At 40.5% G+C, this 26,369-nt stretch overlaps 1 protein-coding gene across 4 annotated transcripts in view; it reads right to left on the bottom strand.

The window, feature by feature from the left end:
- Nucleotides 1-1,048: 1,048 nt before the first annotated feature.
- Nucleotides 1,049-26,369, bottom strand: part of LOC131138469 (cell adhesion molecule 2-like) — a 193,964-nt gene continuing 168,643 nt past the window's right edge. For 2 of the 4 annotated variants that reach the window (XM_058087401.1, XM_058087403.1), the window contains 6 exons: nucleotides 22,636-22,797; nucleotides 22,465-22,555; nucleotides 21,691-21,869; nucleotides 17,653-17,766; nucleotides 5,595-5,717; nucleotides 1,049-4,839 (listed from right to left, as the gene is read on the bottom strand). In XM_058087401.1, the coding sequence (XP_057943384.1) occupies nucleotides 4,721-4,839; nucleotides 5,595-5,717; nucleotides 17,653-17,766; nucleotides 21,691-21,869; nucleotides 22,465-22,555; nucleotides 22,636-22,797 (788 nt within the window). In that variant the 3' untranslated portion in view covers nucleotides 1,049-4,720. The remainder of the gene's footprint in view (nucleotides 4,840-5,594; nucleotides 5,718-17,652; nucleotides 17,767-21,690; nucleotides 21,870-22,464; nucleotides 22,556-22,635; nucleotides 22,798-26,369) is intronic. The other 2 variants (XM_058087402.1, XM_058087404.1) reach the window with 2 other exon arrangements.

Genomic DNA, 26,369 nt, shown 5'->3' with positions numbered 1-26,369 from the left:
CTACTTTTTACGCTTGCAAAATTACTTCAAAAAATGAGATAGGCCTCTGTAACGTTTTAAAATTGTTCACTTTTGAACTGCAACAATTAACTGATTAATTCATGATTAATCAATTGTCCAATTAATCTGCAACTATTTTGGTATATTTTTATTATTAATCCGTGAAAGCAGACGTATTATCTTTGTATTTTAGGCAAAATAAACGTTTTAAAATTGTTCACTTTTGAACTGCAACAATTAACTGATTAATTCATGATTAATCGAGTGTCCAATTAATCTGCAACTATTTGGGTATATTTTTTTGTTTACTTATCAATCCGTGAAAGCAGATGTATTATCTTTGTATTTTAGGCAAAATAAGACTTCGATTTTGGAAAACAGTGATTAACCGATTACCCATTTAATCAAAAAAAAGTATTTTTACACTTGCAAAATTAATTAAATTGTAAAATCAGACTTTGCATTAGGCTGCCATTATCTGTCATGAAAATTAAGTTTTACATTTTGCAGTTGGGACTTCTCACTGAAGTGATTTGTTTACAGTATGTTTATCGACTAAACAAAAGAGTCAAATAAACTGCTGAGAATGTTATCGTGTTTCCACTCAAGTCGACAGGGCTACTCCTGCATGCTGGAGTTCACTCCGTGACAAAGACATTACTTACTGACCGTATTTGCATAATGTTGGGAATTGGTCACCAAATTGGAGACAGCTGGGCCGACTGTTTCATTGCCCTTGGTAACAGTTGTCTCCATCTTAGTCCATTAATATGCTGCTTGTCTAACGTCTTTCACGGCAAGTAGGACAATGTCTCACTAATCGCCAACAACTTTGTCAACTTTTGTTATCGCCAACAATGAAGTTATGGTTATGTTCATGACTGTAATACCAAATAATATTGTCAGTGTCAGACTTTTGCCTTCTTGTCAGATATTTAGTGCAATAAATGTTCTAAATCAAATTCCAATACCAATACCGTTCGCTTAAATAAGTCCACTTCAAATAATTTAAACATTCAAAGGAATCCAACAAAAACATGCCAATGTGTTTTTACCAACTTTAGTTTCCTCATACATTATTTACATGGTTTGTGCCAAAATTAAATGTAAAAGATGGCTAACGTTTATGCAATGGCAAATTAAAATAAGAATAATGATAATAATAAAAACGCTATAAATGTGCTAATATACAAATTCAAAAGATTTCAGGGGAGCTGGAATTCAATAGCAATTTTCACAATCAACCACGTTTTCAGCAGACACAATACACAGCAGGGAGTTTGAAACCACGTTTCTTAGTCTTTTTTTTGTCATATTTGAAGCAAATAGTTGTCATGTTCCCCCACAGTTGATTTGAACAAAAGAAGCATCCCCAAGACAAATGAGTTGTTAGCAATGGAACACACTGACTCAATCATCTACTTGTGCTTTTTTCTTTTCGGTTTGTCCTTCTTGTTTATCACTGGGAAGATTGGACGCTGTTAGCGGCACACTGCTTAATAATGGCAGCAAAATGAAGTGTTTTTACTAATTGCATAACATTATTATGAAAAAGTTTCATATGAAAAGCAATGCAAACCACTTCACCGTTTGGGTTTTGCTATGTTCAAATATGAATATTTAACATGAACTGCATGAACTCCATCAAACGAGCATCTTGTTGATACCGATATCACGGTACCTGTATGACCACCAAAACATATACATGGACCTTATACATTCGGATGGAGTTCATACATTTCCTAAACTGGTAAGTTTCACTCATTGTATAAATTCCACCAAATGCGCATTCAGTTAACTGTACCCATGTGCATAGAGCACATACAGGTGGATGGAGTTCATACACATCCTGGCATGTAAAAGTTTCACCACATGTGGATGTGACCTGTATGAACTCCACCAAATCCACATTGAATGCATCGTTATGGAATCCACCAAATGTGCATGGAGCTCATACAGGCGGATGGAGTTCATACATCTGCTATCATATAAGAGTTTCACCACTTTTGGATGTTCACCTGAATGAACACCACCAAATGCACACTGAGTTCACTGCATTCTTATGGACTTCAGCACACATGCTATAGATGGAGTTCATACACCCAGTGGCATGTATGACTTTCATCAACGGCACAGAGTCCACATAAGTTACACTTGTGTGAAGTCCACAACGTGCATGGAGTACCTGCAGGTACCGTGAGCTGTAAGAACTCCACCAGATGTATGTGGAGTACATACACCTACTGACCTTGTAAGAGTTTGCCCAAATCCAGGTTCATATAGGTCACTACATCTGTATGAACTCCAGCAAATGTGCATGAAGTTCATCCATAGTGCAGTGACCTGTATTAAGTCCACTACATTCGCATGGAGTTCATACACAGAGTGACCTGTATGAACTCCAGGTTCATATAGGTCACTACATCCATATGAACTCCAGCACATGTGCATGAACTTCATCTAGAGTGCAGTGACCTGTATGAACTCCAATACATGTGAATGGAGTTCATACACTGACTGATGTATGAACTCCACTACATTCGCATGGAGTTCATACACAGAGTGACCTGTATGAACTCCAGGTTTATATACGTAGGTCACGACATCCATATGAACTCCAGCACATGTACATGAAGTTCATCTAGGGTGCAGTGACCTGTATGAACTCCAATACATGTGAATGGAGTTCATACACTGACTGACCAAAGTGCATGTGATCTGTATGAACTCCATACATTATACAAGGTTAATATAAGTCACTACATCTGTGTGAATTCCAGAAAATGTGCATGGAGTTCATCTAGAGCACAGTGACCTGTATGATCCCCTCTTCGTGGGGATGGAATTCATCCATAATATAGTCACCTATATAAACTCCACTAAATGTGCGTAGATTTCATACAGTCCGCTGATGTTGTATGAAATCCACCACATGTAATAGCATCTTAATAGCTCCATGCACATGTGTATATTTAAATTATAAATACATTTTAATATATATAGGTACAGTGACCAATGTGGATGTGGTTCATACAGTTGCAGCACCAACATGAACTCTGCCAAAATGTTCACACAGGTCACTGACCCTGTATGACCTTCACACAGACTTCATACGGGTGCAGGGAGTACAGGTATAATGACCTGTATGAACTCCCTGACGTTAATAGTCACATTTGAACACACAAGTGCAAACTTCTTCTACCTGTTCTACTATAGAATGTGAGCATGATTGGTTCATTTGGGCCAATACAAACTATACACCCGCTCTTTGAAGCATACATCAAAACAATTTACAGAAAGAAAATGCATTTATCACAAAATCCCTGTACATGTAACTAATGCACTCTTTTTCGACATATAGTCCCTAATTTAACATTTCAGGGGATTTGTTTTTCCATTATGACATAAATGAATGTACTAACTTTAATACAATTTATACATCTACTGGACCTGAAGCCATCGTATGGAAAACAAACTGTTGTAAGAGGAACGCTTAGACGGGCCAGTGCAAGAATAATATACACATAAAAAGTAGATTGGTATAGCAGATTTAGAAAATGCTTTTCTATTCTTCTCCACGGATGAAACGTCTCATCTAGCATCATTCGATATATTTTTGGTGTGTATTCTCAGTTCTAAACAGTAGCACACTACACCTCCACTTTTCTAACTATACACTAATGAGGTGTGTCAGGGAAGGTCCAGGACTGGTGCCACGAAAGATGTATTTCTAATGCAAACTACAAACCAAGTACTACCCCCCGTACTGCAATCTCGCTGGATTCTAACGCACGACCCACAAAGACATCAAAATCACACGGAGTGAGTTGGGTGAGTAGGGAGGTGGCTCCAGCATGGCGATGTTCTTCACGGTTAGGGACTGTCGGATGGTCAGGGCACACACTGAACCATCAAATGCCCCAGGGTCTCTTTGTAGACATGCTGGTCGATGGTCCGGCCCTGTGGCAAGAACTCACCCCTCACATCGGAGACAATATGATCAGCATCCACAGTCCTGGAACTTTTCTGACATACCTCACATGTGACCGAGCTTGCTACACGAGTGTCACACAAAGCCTTCCTCTTATCTTACATAGCTCCACGGTTTAATTACAAGTCTATTTCAAGAAGGAGGGGGAGTGGATGGTATAAGAAGTACCATTATTCAGTGTGGTAGATATGTATAAGGCGTAAATAACACAGATCCATCATTCAAATAAGAACAAAGACACAATGCTGTGAGCTAAGCAGTGAAGTGATGGTCCATCCAGGGTGACCATCTACAAAAGCATTTACATTGCTACTGACTGATACATGAAGGCATTGACAAGTTCAATGGCGTCTGTATTTTTAGGCACCGTGTTGATGTGAGATATGTGATTGTGTGGGCGTGTGTGAGCCAAAGGGAGTGGGATGGGTGGTGGTGGTGGTGTATTCGGGTGTCTGGTTGGAACCTTTAAAGGTGTGAGTAGTCATGGTAGATTTACAGAGGGCAAAAATGTTGTCAACTTCAGCAGCAATGCCTGCAAAAAAAACAAAACAAACAAAAAAAACGGGCTGCCAAAACAAAACAAAAACAAGGAAGTGTGACACAGATGCCAAAATAAGAGGGCAAACACTGTGGGAGGATGATCCTCTCTGCCTGTGCGCCGCCTCATTGCAGGTTGGAGAAGAAAAAGACACAGAGGACAGAGATGACAAGGGTGGCGCCCTCTACAGTCTAGATGAAGTACTCCTTCTTTTCCTCGGCGTGCGCGTGGTTGCCCTCGGCGTTGATGATGGCCGTGTCGGCGTCAGGTGCGTCGTCTGCGCCTTTGGCCTCATTTGTCAAATACGTCCCTGTGGAGAAACACATTTTTTTTTAAAACGAAAAAAATTCATGTGAAAAAAAAACACTATTTTCCACACAATTTCTTCTGTCATTTTGTAACAGGCTTCATCATATGGAAAAAGAGGCACCCAACATTCGAATATGCCATCTTTGAGTATGTAAAGTAGCCTTGTGCAACACATGCAAGTGCATTATTTATGTTTGTTGTCTACTAATGATAGGGATTTGGCAAAGTTTAGCTACTCACATTATTGAATGTACAATATAGCCTATCAAAACAACAACATTAATGTAAATTGTTGGTAGCCTCTCTAAGACCATTTAATACATTACACATTTGAATTATTTACCATATTTATCTTTATATTTATATATTTATCTCATTTTAATCTATTTAACTGGCGATTAAATATACATTGGCACAAAAATATGTACGCACACAAGTCTATATTTGGAAAATACAAAGCATTTTCCAAAATAAAAACTGAAAACATATAAAAGGTATTTTAAAAAGAGGCGCTGATTGTTGTCCATGCACTTTGGGATTTCAATAGCGAGTCCCCACTGGCCTTCGGGGATTCAGTCCTGCCCTGGTCTTTTCTTTCTTTTTGTCCTTCACAGCAGATACTGCATATCATTCCCCTGCCACCTGGGGATTGGGAGAGCACTGGGAATGTCTAATGGGACAATAGGCGGATGTGATCCGGGAAGGTCAGTGAGACTTGAGAGATGGTGGCCGGCTGGTCCACTGTGGGATTTTTACCTTTATGCCTGGCCAGGTATCTTCCCAGTACTATGATTAAACACAAGGTGACGAAGACCACCACTGCCACCACTCCTCCGATCAAGGCATGGTCTGTGCCGTGGTGGCCCAAAGCATTGGGATCTGTGGAGGCAGAAGAAGAAAAGAAAGACTGAAAACCAGAACAATGCATCCCCAGTTTTATAACGATGGTCTTAAGGTGCTCTTTTCTTTTCATATGCCACCACCAACAGGACCAGAGAGGAATTTAACATGAAAGTAAAAGACACAGGCAAAAAAGGAACATTAAATAGTTCAGGCAGCCCAACATGCAAACCAGGCTAGACCAACAAATCATTGCACACTCAATAAAAAATCAATAAAACTACTGTACATTGTTCCTGTTTTGATAAGGGTGATTGTTATTGAATTGGAAGTGTAAATGATCTTCATGCAAAAATCTATTAAGAAAATGGTATCATTGATTTTCTACAATGTAGCCGTTCAAGGTAATTATGACTCTGCTCGCACGTTGAGAGGGTCCACGCTGCAGGGGGACGTAACAAAAAGCAGTATGAGTATGCCCAACAGCTGGTATTATTCATGCCAGTCCATTAAAGTGGAATTCTAAGCATTATTCCGACTGTGAGTGCAACAAGGGTTCATGGCATTGTCAGAAAAACAGAGGACATTTTAGACCGTTTTTCACCAAAGCAGGCAGTTTCCAAACCTTGTGTATTCATTCAGTTTTCCTTTATTTTGCACTCCTATGAAGGGAAATTCACATTGTACTTCTATTCATGCACATGTCAATATCAGCTAATAAATACGTACATATTGAGTTCTGCTATGAACTTGATGCCTATAAACATACTGTGTTAATCCTAACTGAAGAAACATATCGTCTTATACTCTGGGTGTAGGGATTTATACATGCAAATTAACAGGTGGCACCAGGCGAGTCAGAGCTTTTCTTCTGATCACTCACACAGATACGTGGAGCCAGTTGTCAAATACTTACTGTATGCTCGGGTGAATATGGTATGCTTACATTACACGTCCACCCTGCAAATAACATTCATAGCTGTGTGGCCTGCGCAATAACCATTGTGCAATGCAGCCAATGATTAATCGAATCAAGAGCAGTACATTGTGATTCCTAATTTTCCACTTTTGTTCAACTTCCGCTTTTAAACCAACAACATTTCACATTGTTTTCATTCATTCATTCATTTTCTACCGCTTGTCCTCACGAGGGTAGCGGGGGGTGCTGGAGCCTATCCCAGCTGTCTTCGGGCGAGAGGCGAGGTACACCCTGGACTGGTTGCCAGCCAATCACAGGGCACATATAGACAAACAACCATTCACACTCACATTCATACCTATGGACAATTTGGAGTCGCCAATTAACCTAGCAACAGAGAACTCCACACAGGTGGAACTTGGGTCTCCAAGCTGTGAGGCCTGCATGCTAACCACTCGATCACCGTGCAGCCTGCTATGAACTTGATGCCTATAAATATACTGTGTTGATACTAATCAAAGAAACATATCGCTTATATTCTGGGAGTAGAGATTTATACTTGGCAAACGGACGAGTCAGAGCTTTTCTTCTGGTCACTCACACACTCACACCTGGAGCGATGCAGCTGCAAAAAAGTTGTCAAATACTTACAGTATGCTCGGGTGAATATGGTATGCTTACATTATACGGACATCCTGCAATTATAATTGTTTCCTAAAAAAATATAATAATTTTTTGACAGTGGCATGTGGATCAAATGACGTTATTAAAAATACTCATACGCAATTTAATCATACATGCCCGCCGCTTCTTTGTTCCTATTTCTTCTCCCGTGTGGCCAAATTGAACAGCTGGCTTGCGTGCGCTCCATAAGCCTCCATGGTGTGAGTGACCAGGCCTTCACACTTCACTGCCTCCCAGCGGACAAACAAACGCCCGCCGCAATGACACACACATACACACCACAGGCGCTTAGCAGGGTTTCACTGTGCCGCCGTTCTGCATGGTCAGTGGAGCAAAGACAGGAGCGATGTTCCCCCCCCCATGGTGGTGTCTCTGTACCTCATTGTGGCACCACAGAGAGGCCATACATTCACACCCCTTAATGCATATAAAACATGAAGCTACTGGGAATATTGCACACAAAATACATGCTTTTACATATTGAAATTGTCCATATTTGCTCGAACATATAAAAGACACTGTTGGACAAGCCACCCAATGCTAACCAGAGTCTGGTAACATGAAATATCAGGGTTCTGGACACAGGCAGTTAGAGCTTTTAAGCTCCTCAGCTATCCTTTAAGTCAGGGGTCGGGAACCTTTTTGGCTAAGAGAGCCATGAAGGCCAGATATTTTAAAATGTGTATCTGTGAGAGCCATATACATTTTTTTAAACATTGAATGCAATAAAATGTGTGCATTTTTATGTAAGAGCAACAGTTTTAGATATAATGGGATCTAATTATGTAGACCAGGCACACTACTGGTTCTGCAGCTTTAGCTAGGTGACTATTTGACTAAAGGAGGAAAGTTTGCATTTACATGTTGACATCTCAATGACCGAGGTAGACTACCGCATTACCCAGTAATAATCGAGTTTTGGTGTTTGGTGGAAAATATCATCAGGAAAGATGGATATGGTTGGCCGTATTGCAGTAGAAAAGAGATGGACGGATTAAAATGCATAAGAAAGTTGTTGATTATTTTTAACAGTCATTTCTGTGATGTTTATTTTAAAATGTTAGCAAAAATACATTTTTATTGTGGTAAGAAACGCTTGAGAGCCAGATACAGTCATCAAAAAAGCCCTACCTGGCTCCCGAGCCATAGGTTCCCTACCTCTGCTTTAAGTGGTATTATTCAAAATAAACACGGTTCTTGGATTGAATGTTCATGTGTATGGTAAATCACATACAACTGAAATTGTTCACTTGAGTAAAAAAAAAATAAAATAAAATAAATGTATGCTTGTTCACAGCCCCAGTAACACATTACGTTTTAATATGGCCACACAGTTTCTCTGTGTGATTTAATATACAGTATAGCAGAGCAAACTCCTCTTCCAATATTTATAACGCTCTCTTTGTCCACAGGCCTTGTTGAATAAATCAAAGAAGTTCATGGTCACTCACTTGGCCAAAAGTGTTTCAACTTAAACCCTCATTTGATGGTGGTATCGTACATACATGCTGCCTCCTTCGGGGTTCGAGCATAACCTGCCAAACAAGCGATATACAGGCATATCTGTATATACAGTATGTTTATATTGTTATTGGTATATTATTACATGGCCCCTTGCCCATGCTACTATTTGTGATTAAATGTTGAAGGTGCACTTTGGGGAGAAAAGGGGGTTCCCATACACATGTTTAATAAGTCAATTAGGCTCAACTTTTGATGGGACTTGATCTCATGCTGACTTCTAATACTAAAATGGAGGACTCCCTGATAGACAGACAAACGCAACACATCGAAACCAGGCAACAGACACACACATGCAGGGCTTTTTTTTGGTGGTGTTTTTTTTTGTGGTGTCCTTGTAGATTCTTGCTTTGCGGCTCTGAGAGGATTAATTAGATTCAGAAAACAAATTACTTCTGCTAATCATTCAATAAAGCCCCTCACATGGTTGCCCGACGCTCTCTTGAATATTCAAGTATCCTCCCTCCTGTCCTGCTCTCACAATGAAAATGAAGTTATAATCAAAGTAAGATCATTAATCATATGAATTCATTAAGCCCAATACAAGAATCAATCTATCAGAGCGGCTCTGTGCTCCGCAGAGTCGATAACCTCCACAAAAAAACAGACAAAAGAAGAACAACTTATTGCTGCTGCTTCTGTGAAAATTTTCACAATTATAATAATTGCGTGAGCGGGCTGGTTGGTACTGAAGGAGTGAAAGAAAAAAACCCCACACCGATCTCAGAGGGACATCTCAAACCCTTTGAAAAGCAGACCTTCCCATGTGTCCATGTGTGTCCTCTACCGCTGAGCTGAAATGAATAGATAGGCTATTACATGTAATTCATCGCCTGCGCCTGGAGATCTAATGATTTCTCCGTCCCTGTTCTACACTTACTTTCAAATTGTTGCCATATTTCTTCCCCAAAGCCAGTTAATGTGACAGCTCATCAATAAGCTGGCTCAGCAATAAGCGCTAAGACCTTTGCATTATGTTTTAATTCGTCCTGTGCAGATCGGCGTCATGCGGGGGAGGAAATGGACAGAAGATTGTCGTCGCTCTTCAATATCTTACCCCCTTTGCCCTCATCCATGCGGATGCCGAGTCTGGAACATAACCCTTCTGGTTTAAAGCAACTGAGCAGCGGCCAAGAGAGAAAATTTTATTTTTGCTCATTGCACGTCCTAAGTCCTCGCTAACGTTAGATCGATAGCAATGGAATAAAGCTGTTAGAAATCCCTCCAAGGAATGAAAATTGTCCTTTCACTTATTGAGTTTTCACAACAGGTTTCTCCTACCGTTTAAAGCTGATTGAACACAAAGACCCGCTAGAGTACACTGTGCACTTTTTGTCCTTCATGTTCAAAGTAAGGAAACAAAAACAAACAGCAAACCCTCTAAAGTCCAACACCTCTGAGGTCGTACAATTTGGAATTTGATGACAATTTTAAAGGAAAAATGTGCCTACTCTTCGGCCATCTCTGTGTGGAGTTTGCATGTTCTCCCCGTGCATGCGTGGGTTTTTTCCAGGTACTCCGGTTTCCTCCCACATTCCAAAAACATGCTAGGTTAATTGGCGACTCCAAATTGTCCATAGGTATGAATGTGAGTGTGAATGGTTGTTTGTCTATATGTGCCCTGTGATTGGCTGTCGAAACAATTATAATTGCAGGGTGGCTGTGTAATGTAAGCATACCATATCCACCCAAGCATACAGTAAGTATTTGACAACTTTTTTTACAGCTACATCACTCCAGGTATCTGTGTGAGTGACCAGAAGAAAAGCTCTGACTTGCCTGTTGCCAAGTATAAATCTTTACTCCCGGAATATAAGCAATATGTTTCTTCGATTAGGATCAACACAGTATGTTTATAGGCATCAAGTTGATAGCAAGCTGCACGGTGGTTGAGTGGTTAGCACGCAGGCCTCACAGCTAGGAGACCCGAGTTCCACCTGTGTGGAGTTTGCCTGTTCTTGGTTGCTAGGTTAATTGGCGACTCCAAATTGTCCATAGGTATGAATGTGAGAGTGAATGGTTGTTTGTCTATATGTGCCCTGTGATTGGCTGGCCACCAGTCCAGGGTGTACCCCGCCTCCCGCCAGAAGACAGCTGGGATAGGCTCCAGCACCCCCGTGACCCTAGTGAGGATAAACAGTATAAAAATCCACAAGTCTTGGTTACAGTAGCTCAATTGGAGTAGAAAAGTTGTATATTTTATTTTCGGTAGAAACAACAGCTGTATAACAAAACTAAAGTAAAGTCAAAATACTCACTCTGTGAAGATGCATGATGTATGTAGCTGACATTTAACTATTAATTAATTAAAGATGTTGTTGCATGTTGTGGTAAGTTCTATTTATGGTTCTACAGTCCATCTATGTAACAAAAATATATCAAAGTCAAAGAAAAAGCAAATATAATTTGGGTTGAAGTCTAAATATCCTGCAAAATATTTTTGCGATATGAAATCCTTTGTCCTTTGGCTTTTGTTATGGCTTTCCTTGCCTTATTTTCAGAACTTTTTAACCTTTTTAACCCGGCATTTTACAAGGTAGATTTCCCAATGAAGAGCGAGCGTCATGAATATTTCATTACAGGGAAAAAGAGTCATCGTCTTTAAATGCAGACAGCATAAACCCTCAAGGAACAGACCCCAAAGGGATGCTGCTTAATAAACCGGCAGTTGTTCCAACTCTTGAGACCATCAACATTGCATCCTGAACACACGTGTGCTTGAGGTGAAAGATCTACTCGTACAAAGACCCTATTGTGATTTAACTTTATTTTTTTAAACCTCAAAACTCTGTTTTCTGTGTATGTGACTGCTAGTAACTTCAAGAGGAAGGCTGAATATGGCTTTGCTTGTTTAGTGTGAGAGCATGTGGTGTAAAACATGACTTTTATGGATGGACTCTGTGGAGTTACATCACATATCAGGTAGCAACCTGCATTCTTGTATCAGTTTTGGACAATTTAGTTGGCTGTGCATTGTTTTTTTTTATTTTATTTATCTACCATTCCTTTCAGAGGCAAGCTAATGGAGCTAAGGGACGATAACCTGAAGTGTGCAAGACACTGGATGTGTGCTTTATTTTATTATTTCTGCTCTTCCGCAGGCTGAGAACACGGGGCCATGAATAATTGCTGTCTTCTGAGGCATGCCCTGCTCTCAGCACCGGTATTAGGCAACAGTGCTTGGTAAAAGGAATACTGATGATGAAGAATGAATAGCATATATTTCAAATAAATTCACTTTCGCAAGGTCATGGATAATTAGCAAAGCCATGAAAAAGAATTGGCATGAGAAAGGATGTGTTTATGTACACTTTGATGACATTGCACAGACCTTTGGTGCTTAGCGGAAGACATATTATTGCCATTATGGCTGAGCGGGTGCCGGCTCCAACACTTACTCAATACAGTGAATCAAAGGCAACACTACAGGCTTCAGTCTGGCATCACACAACGTAGATTAGGAATCTTTATCTTTTCTCCTGCCGTACACCCCAGAGGTCAACGGCTGTCAGTAGACATAATGGAACTAATTATACAGAACTATCAGGTCTGCATTATCAAATATGTATTAGCTAATAAGCCTGCAAGCTTTAATAAATGTCTCCGTGCAAGTATAAAAGGCTACAAGGATGCTATTGAAATTGAACTTTCAGAGCAGTAAGTCTACAGCTTGGATAGAAGTATACATAGATGTAAATGTAAAATGAGTAGGGCTGCACGGTGTTCGAGTGGTTAGCGCACATGCCTCACAGCTAGGAGACCCGAGTTCAATTCCACCCTCGGCCATCTCTGTGTAAATATTTGTTTGTCTATATGTGCCCTGTGATTGGCTGGCGACCGGAGACAGCTGGGATAGGCTCCAGCACCCTCAGCGACCCTCGTGAGAATAAGCGGTACAAAATGAATGAATTAATGAATTAAAATGAGCACAAACAAACATTTTGTCTCAATAGCAGAGTACCAAGATAATAGTGTCTGACAACATCATGGTCTGGAGCTGCACAAGTGCTGCCGGCACTGGGGAGATGTGGTTCATTGATGCTAACATTAATTGCAACGTGTATCGTGACACTGTGAAGTCAAGCATGATCCCATCCCTTGGGAAACTGGGCTGCGAGGCAGTTTTCTAACAGGATAAGGAGCCCAAAACACATCTTCAAGATGACAAGCGCCTTGCTGAGAAAGCTGAAGCTGATGGAGTAGCCATGTATCCAGACTTGAACCCAATTAAGTACCTGTGGGGCATCCTCAAACAGAAGGAGCATTTCTTCAGCATTTTGCCATAGCAATTGTTGTATGCATTGAAATAGTATTCAAAACCTGGTCATATTTATATCTATAAACCACTGTATAAGGGCCTGGCACCAACATTCTTCATAGAATCACCTGATTATCATAATAGATTTATAAAATGAGCTGAGATAACAAGTTAAGTTTACTCACGCCACCACCAACATTTCATCACGGTGCCTTAGTGGGTTGATTATAAACGGTAAGAAGTATAGTGTGAAAAAGTGAGGAAAAGAATGGATGAAAGAGCTCATCAGGTGTATGATATGCTAATTTTCCGCGTTACGAGCTCCAATGTTGAACCTAGCGTGTTTCCTCGGCACGGGCGGACAAGTTTATTAAAAAGACAAAACGTCATGGGGCTGGAAGAGCTCTATGCTTGTTTGCTTTCATCTGGAGTCTGTGAAAAGAGCTAGTAATAAATCAAGAAGACACATGAAAGCAGATAGCGTAGCATGCTGCGACTGGGGACGTTGTGAAGGAGTCTGATATCCAGATTCCCTCAAGATATACTCGGAGAAACTCAGCTCCTCTTGCGTCTCAGCGCAACACAAACAGACATCAGACGACGATGAGGAAGATCCGCCATTGTGTGGAAGCCTGTCATCCAACAGAGAGATGTAAGCGGGAAAGAGGAGAATAAGCAAAATTGAAACAAAAGATTTAAGAAAGGAGAAAAGAAAGTCGTTATTTCAACGTTGAGAATTGGTAGGGGGTCTGCAGAGCTATTCTGCATATTGCTTAACACAGCACGTTAGATTTAAATTGATATGTCAATCAAATTCGCTGACGTCTTGTGTTACCATTGCAGACATGGCGCTGTGTCAGCGTTATCGCAGGGAGGCCCCTGAGACAGAATCAAAACATTTGACCAAACAGTGGTCGTTTTTTTTTTGTTCAGCTCTTATTACATTTGCTACTTTTAGGCTTTTGAACGAACGGGTAAACCTTCTGGGACTATTGTTTTGCATCATACTTTTTTCATCATGTATTTCTCTGAGGGCATCTGTCGGTTCCTGCTTCCACCTTCCATAAATCTGTCTGTCCTTCCATCAGTCCGTCAATCCACCCTCCGTCCATCTAGCTAACCGTCCATCCTACTATCTGTCCATACAGTATGCATAGCTACAGTATCTGCCTGACAATCATTCTGTGTATCCTTCTGTCCAGCTCTCCGCCCAACAATCCATTGATCCATTCTTCTCTCAGTCTGTCTCTTCATCAAAACAGTCCTTTTACCCGTGTATCCCTCCATCCTTCTATCCATCCATCTATACATCTACAGGCTATTCACCAATCATAACTTCTACATGACTGTCCATCTGTATGTACACCCATCCATCTGTCAATCCGCCGGACAGTCTGTCAGTCAATCTGTTCAACAGTACTTCGTCCATCAGTCTCTCCATCTCCGTCCATCTACAGTTTTCGTATGATCTGATTTTTATCCAAAAATGTAGCCCGAATATTGTTTCTGTATATACCGCAGATAACAAACATTCTGCAAAACTAAGTGGCCAAGCAAAGTACCCTGGCTGCTAAATAACCTACCACGGAGCCAAAGAAAGTTGTGATTATCAGCAATTTGATGAAGAAGGGAATAAACACTATTTAATTTGATCTTGCCAGGATGTACTGGAAGTCATTAGAATTATTTCACATTGTTGTCTGCATGTAAAACTATAATTATTCTCTAAAAAAATGCATATTTTGCTAATATTTTTCGGTGCCTGGAACACATTAATTGGATTCGCATTATTTCCCATGGGAAAATTAACCTGGTTTTCATACGTTTCGCATTTCGTCCGACCTTTTTTTAAGAAATTAATAACAAAACCCACTGCACGGTGGACGATTGGTTAGTGCACAGGCCTCACAGCTAGGTGACCCGTGTTCGATTCCACCCTCGGCCATCTCTGTGTGGAGTTTGCATGTTCTCCCCGTGCATGTGCAAAACATGCTAGGTTAATTGGCAACTCCAAATTGTTCATAGGTATGAATGTGAGTGTGAATAGTTGTTTGTCTATATGTGCCCTGTGATTGGCTGGCGACCAGTCCAGGGTGTACAGGGTACAAAATTAATGAATGTTGTCTGCATGTAAAACTATAATTATTCTCTAAAAAAAGCCTTTTTTGTTGATATTTTTGGGTGCCAGGAACAGATTAATTGGATTTGCATTATTTCATATGGGAAAATTAACCCGTTTTTCATACGTTTTGCATCGTCCGGCCTTTTACAAGAAATTAATAACAAAACCCAAGGTATCACTGCATCGATCTACAATCAGTATGTATCATATGTGTCTGATCTTCCAATGTCAAAAAGACTTTCTGTAACTCAATTAAATAATGATGAATATGTAATATTCCCAATCGCTTTGCCGTTAGACAATTAGAAATGTAATACCTTTGTTACCCTTTGTTGTCGTTTTGAAAAATGATACCAGGAACCTTCATCTATTAGTCCTTGAGTGCCTCAGTGCCAGCCACCAATAATCACAAAGTTCCCAATATCCGGAAACATCTCGCTGCCTTATTACTCCAACACCGAGATGACCTGCTGTTGAAGGACGTGTTAAGCCATGCCAAATCCTGCTCCATTATGTTGAAGGGTTCAACAAAAGTCCTTCAATTGTTCCTTGTATCACTCGACAATATCCCCAGTGCGGGTGAGTCGTTCTTTTGTGATGATAACATCTTTTTGGCATCTCTGTGCTCTTTGGGTTGCCACCATGATAGACGCTAGTGACTTTTTTTAAAACTCCTTTCTTGGAAGAGCTCTTCCCACAGGGGACAGCTAGAACATTGTTAACTAAAATATGATGTTGTCAGCCCTGGAGAGGATTAAAGAAATATACCAATACATGACATGACCATGACCTTCCTCTTCACACTGAATTACATGGTGGTGGTTAGGCCACATCAGTGAATTACAGTACTGAGGAAACTACTACTGAGGTCTTTAAGGTTTCATAATAATTTAGTAGCTAACAAAACATCTAAGCATATACCAATATTTTCAGTTAATATCGGGTGTATTATCAATCCTTTTATTTTGTCTTTTCTTTTGCATTGAATGACATGGTATAACAAAACAGTTAATTGCAATGTAGGGGGGCTGCACGCCGGACAAGTGTAGCATGCATGCCTCACAGCTAGATGACCCGTGTTCGATTCCACCCTCGGCCATCTCTGTGTGGAGTTTGCATGTTCTCCCCGTGCATGTGCAAAACATGCTAGGTTAATTAGAGACTCCAAATTGTCCATAGGTATGAATGTGAGTGTGAATGGTTGTTTGTCTATATGTGCCCTGTGATTGGCTGGCGACCAATCCAGGGTATACCGCGCCTCTCACCCGGAGACAGCTGGGATAGGCTCCAGCACCCCCGCCACCCTGGTGAGGATAAGCGGTAGAAAATGAATGAATGAATGAAAACAATGTGAAATGTTGTTGGTTTAAAAGCCCAAGTTGAACAAGAGGGGAAAATTAGGAATCACAATTTACTGCTCTTGATTCGATTAATCATTGGCTGCATTGCACACCAAGTGGTTATTGCGCAGGCCACACAGCTACGAGACCTGGGTTCAATTCCATACTTTTGTGTGGAGTTTGCATGTTCTCCCCGAGTGTGCATGGGTTTGTGATTATGATTGGCTGGCGACCAGTCCAGGGTGTATCCCGCCTCTTGCCTGAAGACAGCTGGGATAGGCTCCAGCAAGCCTCTAACCCTTGTGAGGATAATCGGTACAGAAAATGAATGAATGATTAATCATTTTTAGAAGCAGTTAGGGCAAAATGGAGTGCAGTACTTGCTGCAACCAGCTGAGGCGCTGTCAAGCGTCAACTAGTTTGCTGTCCAACGACAAGGTGTCTTCTGTGGGAAGTTGAGCGACAGCCATAAAGACCTTCAGGTTCACAATTCATTTTCTCAATACAACACTGAAATCAAAACAGGAGCTCAGAACATTCAGACGAAGCTATTAGATATTGTTGGTGACGGACAATAAATCCATAAATGATCACTCTGCGTGTCACGAACCTCTGTTGGAAAAATAGCTCCATTGCGACTCCAAGTATCTCTAATAAATAATAGCCAAATCCTAATTATAGACAAAAACCCATTCATCATTCATTCAGTTTAATGCTGTATAACAGAGTATCATCAACCCCAGTCCAAAACTTTGACGGAGTTAAAGAGCTGATTTAAGTGTGTGCGTGATTCCTGGATTGCTGGAACACAGCATAGAGTGCCATGATGAGTCATCTCCAGGGGACAGACATTTGCAAGTGGACATGACATTTACTTCTTTGAGCTTTCCAGGCACGACGGTACTCAAGTCTTAGGAATATCAAGGGCACAATAGACTTAAACAGCGGCACTCGCGCTGAATACAATGACAGACTCCAAAAATTCTTTAGATGATGAACTATTTCATCTTGACAGCGAGGAGTGAGTGAGTGAGTGAGTGAGTGAGTGAAGTGAAGCACATATTATTAGGCTGAAGACTAAGCGTGTTAAGCGTGTGAAGGTGGGGAGGGAGAATGTGGTCATACCGTACCTCCGTTTCCGGTTACTGTGGGGTCTGAGGCATGGGTGCCGACTAGAGCGGTGGAGTCTGGGGGGATGGGATGAAAGTGGGGTGTAGTGGATGGAGGCAAGGTGGTGGGGGCTTCTGGTGGAGGGGACAGACAGATACATACACAAGAAAAACAATGTAAAACTGAAAAATGAATTGAAATTGGGGAGCAATAAGAAAAGCATGATATGAAATGGGAAAAATAAAATGCCAAAAATAAGCAAAAATGACAGGGATGGACATCGATTGTTAAATTTCCCTGAATATAAGATTTTTTTGCCTACAAAAGACGTCTTACTCTGGGTTGAGAGGTGTATACATGCAAACAAATGGCAGCTCAATGGAGTCAGAGCTTTTCCTCCTTTCACTCACACCAGTGAGATGTAATAAAAATAACTAAATTTGATTTTGTGTAAAAAATTATTTTCAAAAGGGATTGTCTTATATTCAGAGTCGTCTTGTATTTGGGACAGTGCTGATTTTTCTGCATATTGAAGCAATGAGGCAAACAGGAGTGCATTACTTGGTTGCAACCAGCAGAGGCACTGGTGAGTCATTTGTAATTACTTTTTAGACCAACATGATATTGACATCAGAAGTTGATATAATATACAGTATATAACTAATACATCAATATAAATAAATGTAAAATGCACTAAACATCTCAAATCATTTGGTTTTGCCAATTGACCGATCAAGCAAATTTTGTCCAATGCCCATCCCTACAAAATAAAGTGTTTAATACATACAATGCATAGAAAAGATACATACAAAAACTGAGCTGTTTGCTGGGGGCGATGATGGTGGATTTCATCTTGTACTTACCAGTCAGATTTAAACTAACAAACTAAACAGAAAAAGCATAAAAGACACAGTTCTAGAGTCATGGCTACAAGATATTCCTCGTGGGGTTTTATCCAAGGTAGTGGTAAAATATTAATGGGACAAAGGGATTGGCAGTGAAGCGTTGTTTGACAAAGTTAATGAGGTTACACCGCCACCTTGTTTGTGTCACTCTGATTTTTATGGCAAGCTGGGGGCTTTTTAATTGGCGGTGCTACAAGGCATCGCGTCCTGGGTGCCTCCGTGACTTTTCAGCCTGGGCGAAAATCACTAAGCAGTGAGAGAAAGTGAGCGAAAATGTCTCCTCGCTGCAGAGGAGCCATTAAAAAGGTATTTTCCAAGAATTATGGCAGCAATTGTAAAAGGCTAAAAGGTGTGCTAATCACTAATGCATGCTGGGAATAGAGCAAGTGCCATTTTCAGAGGAACAAGTCATAAATCTCTATTGTACTCTTTGACCCACTCGAGCCCCAATTGCCTTTTCTGTGGTAGTGGATTTGTCCCTTTAATAACATTACTTTCATTAAGGGCATTGGTTATTCTTGTCGGTATATTTGGATGGCATTTTAAGGAATGTTTGGCTCCAAGAGATGACATGGAATAATGAATTGGTAAACTAATATGGACAGGCGCGAGGTTCCCACCCCTGTAGTAAATACAGTGCTACAGAGCATTGCATTGCATTGCATGCTGCAGCAAAATTACATACAAAAAAGTACAATGACATAAAATAATAATAATTATACACATGTACATATGCATATAAAGTAGTCCTTTTTAACTAATGCAAGTAAGAATTTGTTTGCACAAAATTACCATCTTTTGCACTATGCTAATTTGCATTCTAGACCAAATATAATGAAATACAACCCAATACTACAATTTAGTACAAAATCACAAGAAGCATTCTAATTTTTCAACTGGAATTATTTCAATTTCAGTGTTTAAAAATATGAATATCTTGAAAAAAATGTACAATGAAACCAATTAAATACAAATAAACAGTTTAATAATATTATTAATAATAATGAATTACATAAAAACACAATAATGCAATTTATTTGATTTAGTTAACTATTTTTATTTACTGTTCATTTGCTCCTCACTGATAATCATTGACAAATCCTTGATAAATAAATCATACAAGATGAAGGGCATTGAAATATTTTCCATGGTATAATTTCAATGTAGTTAGGGTGTTAGAGTAAGGGCATACTATTGTATACTTTTTCAAAGTCATTTTTTTCCCCAATGATAACGCTTTACATTTTGCACATTTCCGACTATATTCTCATGTGAAGGAGCTCCTTTATCACACAATCAAACTTATGAAGGCTGGAGTTGGAAGTCATTATGTAAATCAGTCAATCAGAAGGCTCAATAAGGCGGCACATCGAAGTGAGGTATCCTATTCATCAATCATAATGTGAAAAGTACATGATTTTCTTCACCCAAACGAGATAAACAGAATCAAACAAAACATTTCCATTATATCCATGTAGCTGTGGCCCTGATGACGACCTGCTGAAGACTCCAACCTTGGTTGTTTCCTTCAACAACTTCACTGCAACTTATTACTTCTTATCACCACGGGCATTAAAGACCATATGAGATATCACTATTAGTCGGCCATGGCATATTGAATATTGTCCTTATTGCAAAATAAAAACACGCCACTAGGTGTGTGGAGTAATAATAAAGCAATATTTATTGTTCTACTTAGGGAAATTCTTTCTCTTCTTTGTTATACGCTCACTAAGCTCCTAAAAGAAAAAGAAAAGCGACTTAATTCTGAAAGAAAAGGCCGAGGAGACACAGGAAAAAGTGGGACGGCAAGCTATCCGTTTCCGCGGACACTAATTCACTTCATCCTCTACAGGTTTTCCTCTGGCGTTACTCGGTATGATTTTGTGGTGATATCACTGACATTACAGCACAGAATTCCACACATCCTTGCTTCACCGTCATGCATGAGGAGGATCTGGGGCGCAGGTTTATTTGAAGAAAGACGTTGGTGGTATTAGTGCCACCTGAGGCCCTGTGAGCGATGCTACCACTAATCACTCACAGCGCTGATATGCATGCATAGCGGGTGGGGGGTGTGGTGGGAGGGGGGTTGTTATCTGTAAACAGTTGCAGTTCAGTTTGGGGCTTGTTTTATTTCTATTTAATTTTTGCACATTATTTACATGCTTCAATTTGGTGCTCCGATCGATCGGCCGATATCAGTGAAAAAGGACGGTATCAATTAACTCCGCCCCCGCTGTAGCATTCAAAACAAGCATGTCTGCCGTGTGTGCGACTTCCTGTCTTTGTGGGAGTGATATAAGTTTTGCACCCTGTAAAAGGTACCTCAAGAATGTCTCACCAGGGAGGTGATTTAAAAAGCTTTAGATTGGTGCGGCATTTGGGGCCAAACCCTCGGCAGGGTGTGGTCCGGTTGAGGGTCGCAATGTGATCATCCGTCAGGCCCCGGTCCCAACACGCTGTATTTGTGAGTGTGGCCAAAATTTGGGTATGAGTACCGCCTCAGTATGGATTAGGGAGCATGCAGACACTATGTAGCACTTTTAGTGCAGGAGGAACTTTAGTTGTGTGCAGGGCTGCGTCAGATTCCGGATGATGTATGTTTGCGCTGAGCTTGAACTGCACACTGATATTGTCTCTCCTCCTCTCCACTTCAGAAGGCAGCAGATCTAGCTGGAGGGACCCATCGGAGGTGGATAAACCTGCTTTTTATTCAGGTTTCCAGTGAATAATGTGAAAAGACTAGAAATAAATGCATTGCAAAATACAAAAGGTGAGTTTTGGATACCAGCATTTTGTTCATGTTCTGGTAAAACAAACATACTGGTTTTGTTTGGCTTGAAATAAATAAACTAGGAAAGTAAATGTAGCTCTTAGCCATTTTCATTTTGTATAAGTATCTTTCACAAGAAAAAACCTGGGTGACCCCTAATACAGCCAGTAGTACATTTGAACATTTAGACTGCATGTACAGTATGTGATCGGTATTGGTATCGGTCGATTTCACTCGTGGATTATCGGGATTGGTATCGGCAGCATAAAATCCTGTAGTATGCTGGGTAACGTAGCTCCATGGCGTCCATATACAGATTCTTCGTCTAAATGCTGGATGCAGAATCAGCCATGCAAGCCTTTCTGGTCTGGACTCACCATACACGTAGAGTACGTATTCAGCACTGCTGGTCCCGAGGTGGTTGCTGGCTTCGCAGCGGTAGGTGCCGTTGTCCGTCTTGTTCAGCAACGTAAAGGTCAGCTCACGTCCCTCCACCATCACCCTGCCAAGGTCGGAAAGTTCCACTCCATCTTTGGTCCACATCACTGGATCCGGGCTGGACATACAGAGAAGACACTTCATCAGGTACATCTGCACCGTATACCGTATGAAAAAAAAGCTGTATGATAATAACGCTCAGATTTGATTGACACTGTCATAGAGATGTTGTGTTGTTTGGAAGTATTTCACAATATGCTGCAGTTCTGCACCGCTGCAAACTGCAACAACAATAATAAAGATATTGTTGAATGAATACCTTGCTGACACTGTCAATCAAAACTGAGCATTCATATATTCACCAAGCGTGAATCGTGAAGAGGTGATGTTTTCCGTTCCTGTTAGTTGATTCAATAATTCAGACATTTTCATACCTTCCCTCGCTACACAACTTTGCAAAAAGGGGTAAAGTACACTAGCATTGAAAAGTTATGACTTTTTTCCACTAGTGACAAACTTTGGAGTGATACTAAAGACCTTCTAATGTTGTAACAGATCCAGATAAAGGTGAGGAAGGACAAACTCATTGGGGGACAATATGAGCAGTATTGCACCAGATCCAGAAGATAGAGCTGCAGTGAAAAATACTTTTTAATGCTTTCATTTTGGCCTATAAGTACATTATCAAATATAATGAAGCATGAGTGACTTACGATGGGTTTCCTCGGGACATACACTCCAGCTTTAAGTATTGACCCTCCTGGGGGACACCAGCAGAGGGAACTATCTTCACTTGAGGAGCATCTAAGTCAAACACAGACATTTATAGTGAAAAAAACGGATTTCTTCTATATCCGTTCTAATGTGTATATGTCAACACTCACAGTGGACCTCCAAGACTTCAGTGGCTTGCTGTGGCGCCTGCTCCAGCGCCTCGTGGTCCACTCTGCAAGTGTATGGCACACCGTCGTCGTTCCTGTCCACGCGCAGCTGCAGTGAGCTCCGCACGGTGAAAGTCTTCCCGCTGGCGTTCACCACCTTGGCGCCTGTGGCGAGGAGAATCTGGTCAGAGATGGCAGCACTGAGGTACGGTGGACGCCTATAGGCGCATCTTTATCGCATCGCGCAGATCTGAAAAAACACTGCAGGGCATTGATAGATTATCTAAAGGAGAGGAGATTATAGCCCCATTTTAATTAGATTAAGTCAAACTGAGCTGCTTTGAGATAAGATGTGAATGCAATAATAATTATATCACACTGAAAGAATAGATTGTTAGACAAGCATCTTTCTTCACACAAACAATACAAACATCAATTAATACTATTTTTGCATAAGTAAAATTCCACAAATTCCAAGTTTCTTTGAATGCAGAACCATTTTGTGTCTCCGTATGGAGCCTTTTGGACAACGATGGTCCACCGCACTTCTTGTACATGATCAGCAATGCTGGAGTGAGCCAAAACATACAACAAGAGAAGGCGTCCTATTTAACAAGGCTGTCTCCTGCGTGTATATTACCATAATTATTGTCTCCTTGGTGTGTTGTTCTCCTTTGTAACTGTGCCCTATTTGCGTATTCTTAGCAAAGTCAAGGTAGGTTTGCCTCCCTCGAGCAGGCCACCTTTTGTTTATATCTCCTAAAGAGACTGTTTTTTTTCCTCCCCTAACGCCTCCCTGCTGTGTGCTCATCTGCTGCATTTCCAAAGCATCCAAACAACCTCTCTCTCTTAGTTCCATCCTGTCAATCAAATATCTGTTCCGTCGTTTCCCCATACTTGAGCCAATGAGCCCGCCTCCCCCTTGTGGTGAATGATTGACAGCTCTGCAGCGTTTGCGGCAACTATCCAAGCAGGAGACGGAAAGGAGACATGGATGCATGACATCTAAAAAAAAAAGAACCTGGAGGAGATGGAGGAGGAAAAAAAGGCACGGAGGAGGGCAAGAAAAGTCACATAATTAGTAAAAGGCTGATCTCGCAAGGCAATAAAAGTGTAACCTTTTTTGGGGGGAAAACATGCCTCCTGCTTAAATAGTTTCCCACTCTGACACTGCTGGAGAACAGCTTCCTGTCCACGGGCGGCAACATCAGAGGCATGCATCCTGTAGCTGGTAAAGTCATGTTTTCAAAATAAAAGTACACCAGTAAAATAACACGGTTTTACCAAAGCAGGCAGTGCAGAAGTTGATCACAGATGTTGCACAAAAGCCACCAAAAGTGTAACCACTTTTTCTTGGCACTCATGTGTACCAGTGATGGCAAAGAAGACAACCTTGATGACTAGAGAACATTATATATACTCACTTATTATCAAACTGTGTCTCTGGCAGACATTTCATCAGCTATTATCAATTTATTACAATCATCAAGTCGATTGTATATTATATTATGTATTCTATCACTTTCCTAGGAACTTACAATAGGCAAGAGACATTTGGAATACAGGAGTTGAGCAACTGAGGTGAAACGGATAAAGGGAAAGGATTAAATAAGCTTTGCTTCTGTCTACTCCTTTTTGGACAAAAAAAGCCCTTTTGGAAGAACTTTAAATTGGGTTATGTAATGTGTTCCAGTGTAATTTGTGTCCATGTTCAAGGTGTATTATACCTTTATCATATTACCATTACCAAATACAGAACACTAAATTGAATTCATAATGACATCGGGTATGCTGGAACCTATCACAGCAGACACCCTGGACATTTTATTTACTTATTATACCCTCATTCATTCATTTTCTACAGCTTATCCTCACGAGGGTCGCAGGGGGTGCTGGAACCTATCCCAGCTGTACACACTGGACCGGTCGCCAGCCAATCACAGGGCACATATAGACAAACAACCATTCACACTCACATTCATACCTATGGACAATTTGGAGTCGCCAATTAACCTAGCATGTTTTTGGAATGTGGGAGGAAACCGGAGTACCTGGAGAAAACCCACGCATGCACGGGGAGAACATGCAAACTCCACACAGAGATGACCGAGGGTGGAATTGAACTCGGGTCTCCTCGCTGTGAGGCCTGCGCTCTAACCACTTGTCCAGCCGTGTAGCCATATAATCTCAATATATATAATTAATATACCAATTTTAAATACTATTGAGAAACTAATATAATTTTTTAATCTGTATCGTACAGACTGAACTCGAAACTGTTCAAGAGTCAAATTGCATGTTGAGTATGATACATTTGTACATGTTGGCAGGTCTGCATTAACATTGAAAGTACTCCCTGCCGCGCACGCCCCCTCTGAGAGTTCACCACGCCCCCCTGCATTAATTTTTATGCTAGCTGTTATCACGTTCTTTCTCATTTTCCTCAATAATATGCTCTGAAATTGACTTTGCATTTAAAAAGACATGACATAATATTACATAAATAAAAAAAATCATTTAAAGTGGGTCATGACCATCGACAAAATGTCCAGTTGGTCCCAGATTGAGAACCTTGCATTACACAACATCTACTAGCACATCATTAGCGCTCCACAATACCTTTAAATGCCACTAGGTGACAGTATTGCTCTGCAGACACTCCAGTTCATCAGGCGTCTTCAAAAGGTGAGTAGTTTGACTTTATTTTAGTTTTATTTAACGTTGGTTATCATGCTACATGTACTGAATGCATATGAAATATGATGAAAATCACCACTTACGATCTCTTATTGCTTAAAACAATGAATGGGGATGTGATTTATATTGATTTTATTCCATTTTATTCAATATTTTGCTCCAATAAAACAAAAATAATCCTCTACATAAATCTGTGACAGTGATATTGATTAAATAATAAAATGAGTGGTGTTCCTGACATCAGTTACCCAAGGGGACGTGCCACTGGTAAATAAATACACATTCCCTAATAGCATCTTAGAGAGGGGTGGGTGTTATGTACTGTAAAACGGAAATAAATCATGCTCTTTGGATTTTGCACTAATAAAAATACTTGATTTGAAAGATTGTGCCATAAAAGTAGAGGTGTAGCCGCTGCATTATCATCTCAGCAATGTGCTGTTCCAAACATAAATAGCACTTAAGTAAACCCTGCAGAAACTTGTGTTTATTGCATGCGTTCCCGTTTCTTAATTGCATTTTTTTTTTTTCGAGAGTCTCTCCTGAACCGTGCAGCAGTATTTGTGATAATTACCCTGAAACCCAGTATGCGCTATGAGGCTGTTACTTGAGACCCATATTGAATGGGATGCGGAATTAGCAAGGAAAAACAAATTGGAGGACAAATCTGTTTGGTTTGTTACACACTTATGCAAAGGCTAATTTTAAATGGCCTAATTTACATGGTAAATTTACCATGGTAATACATTTGTACTTTTTAAATACATTATTTAATTGTAGCAATTGTGTAAATATACATGTTTAAATCCTCTGGCTAAAGCTTGGCAGGAGTGATTACTTTTTGGTGGGAGATGAAAAATTGATTTTACGTCTAATAAACTTAAACAACAACATCGGTCTTATGCTTTTCTATGCCAGTTTTTATATCAGATTAGGCAGTACCTAATGAAGTGTCCAGTGAGTATACGTAAAAGTCTATAGTGACTAAACCTGACAGAGAATGCAAGCAAAAATAACCTAGCCTGGCATGACAATGATTT

The sequence above is a fragment of the Doryrhamphus excisus genome, chromosome 11 (genome assembly GCF_030265055.1).
Source record: "Doryrhamphus excisus isolate RoL2022-K1 chromosome 11, RoL_Dexc_1.0, whole genome shotgun sequence".
Lineage (NCBI taxonomy): Eukaryota > Metazoa > Chordata > Actinopteri > Syngnathiformes > Syngnathidae > Doryrhamphus > Doryrhamphus excisus.
Note: the sequence above shows the minus strand (reverse complement) of the source record. Positions and strands in the feature narration are given on the sequence as shown.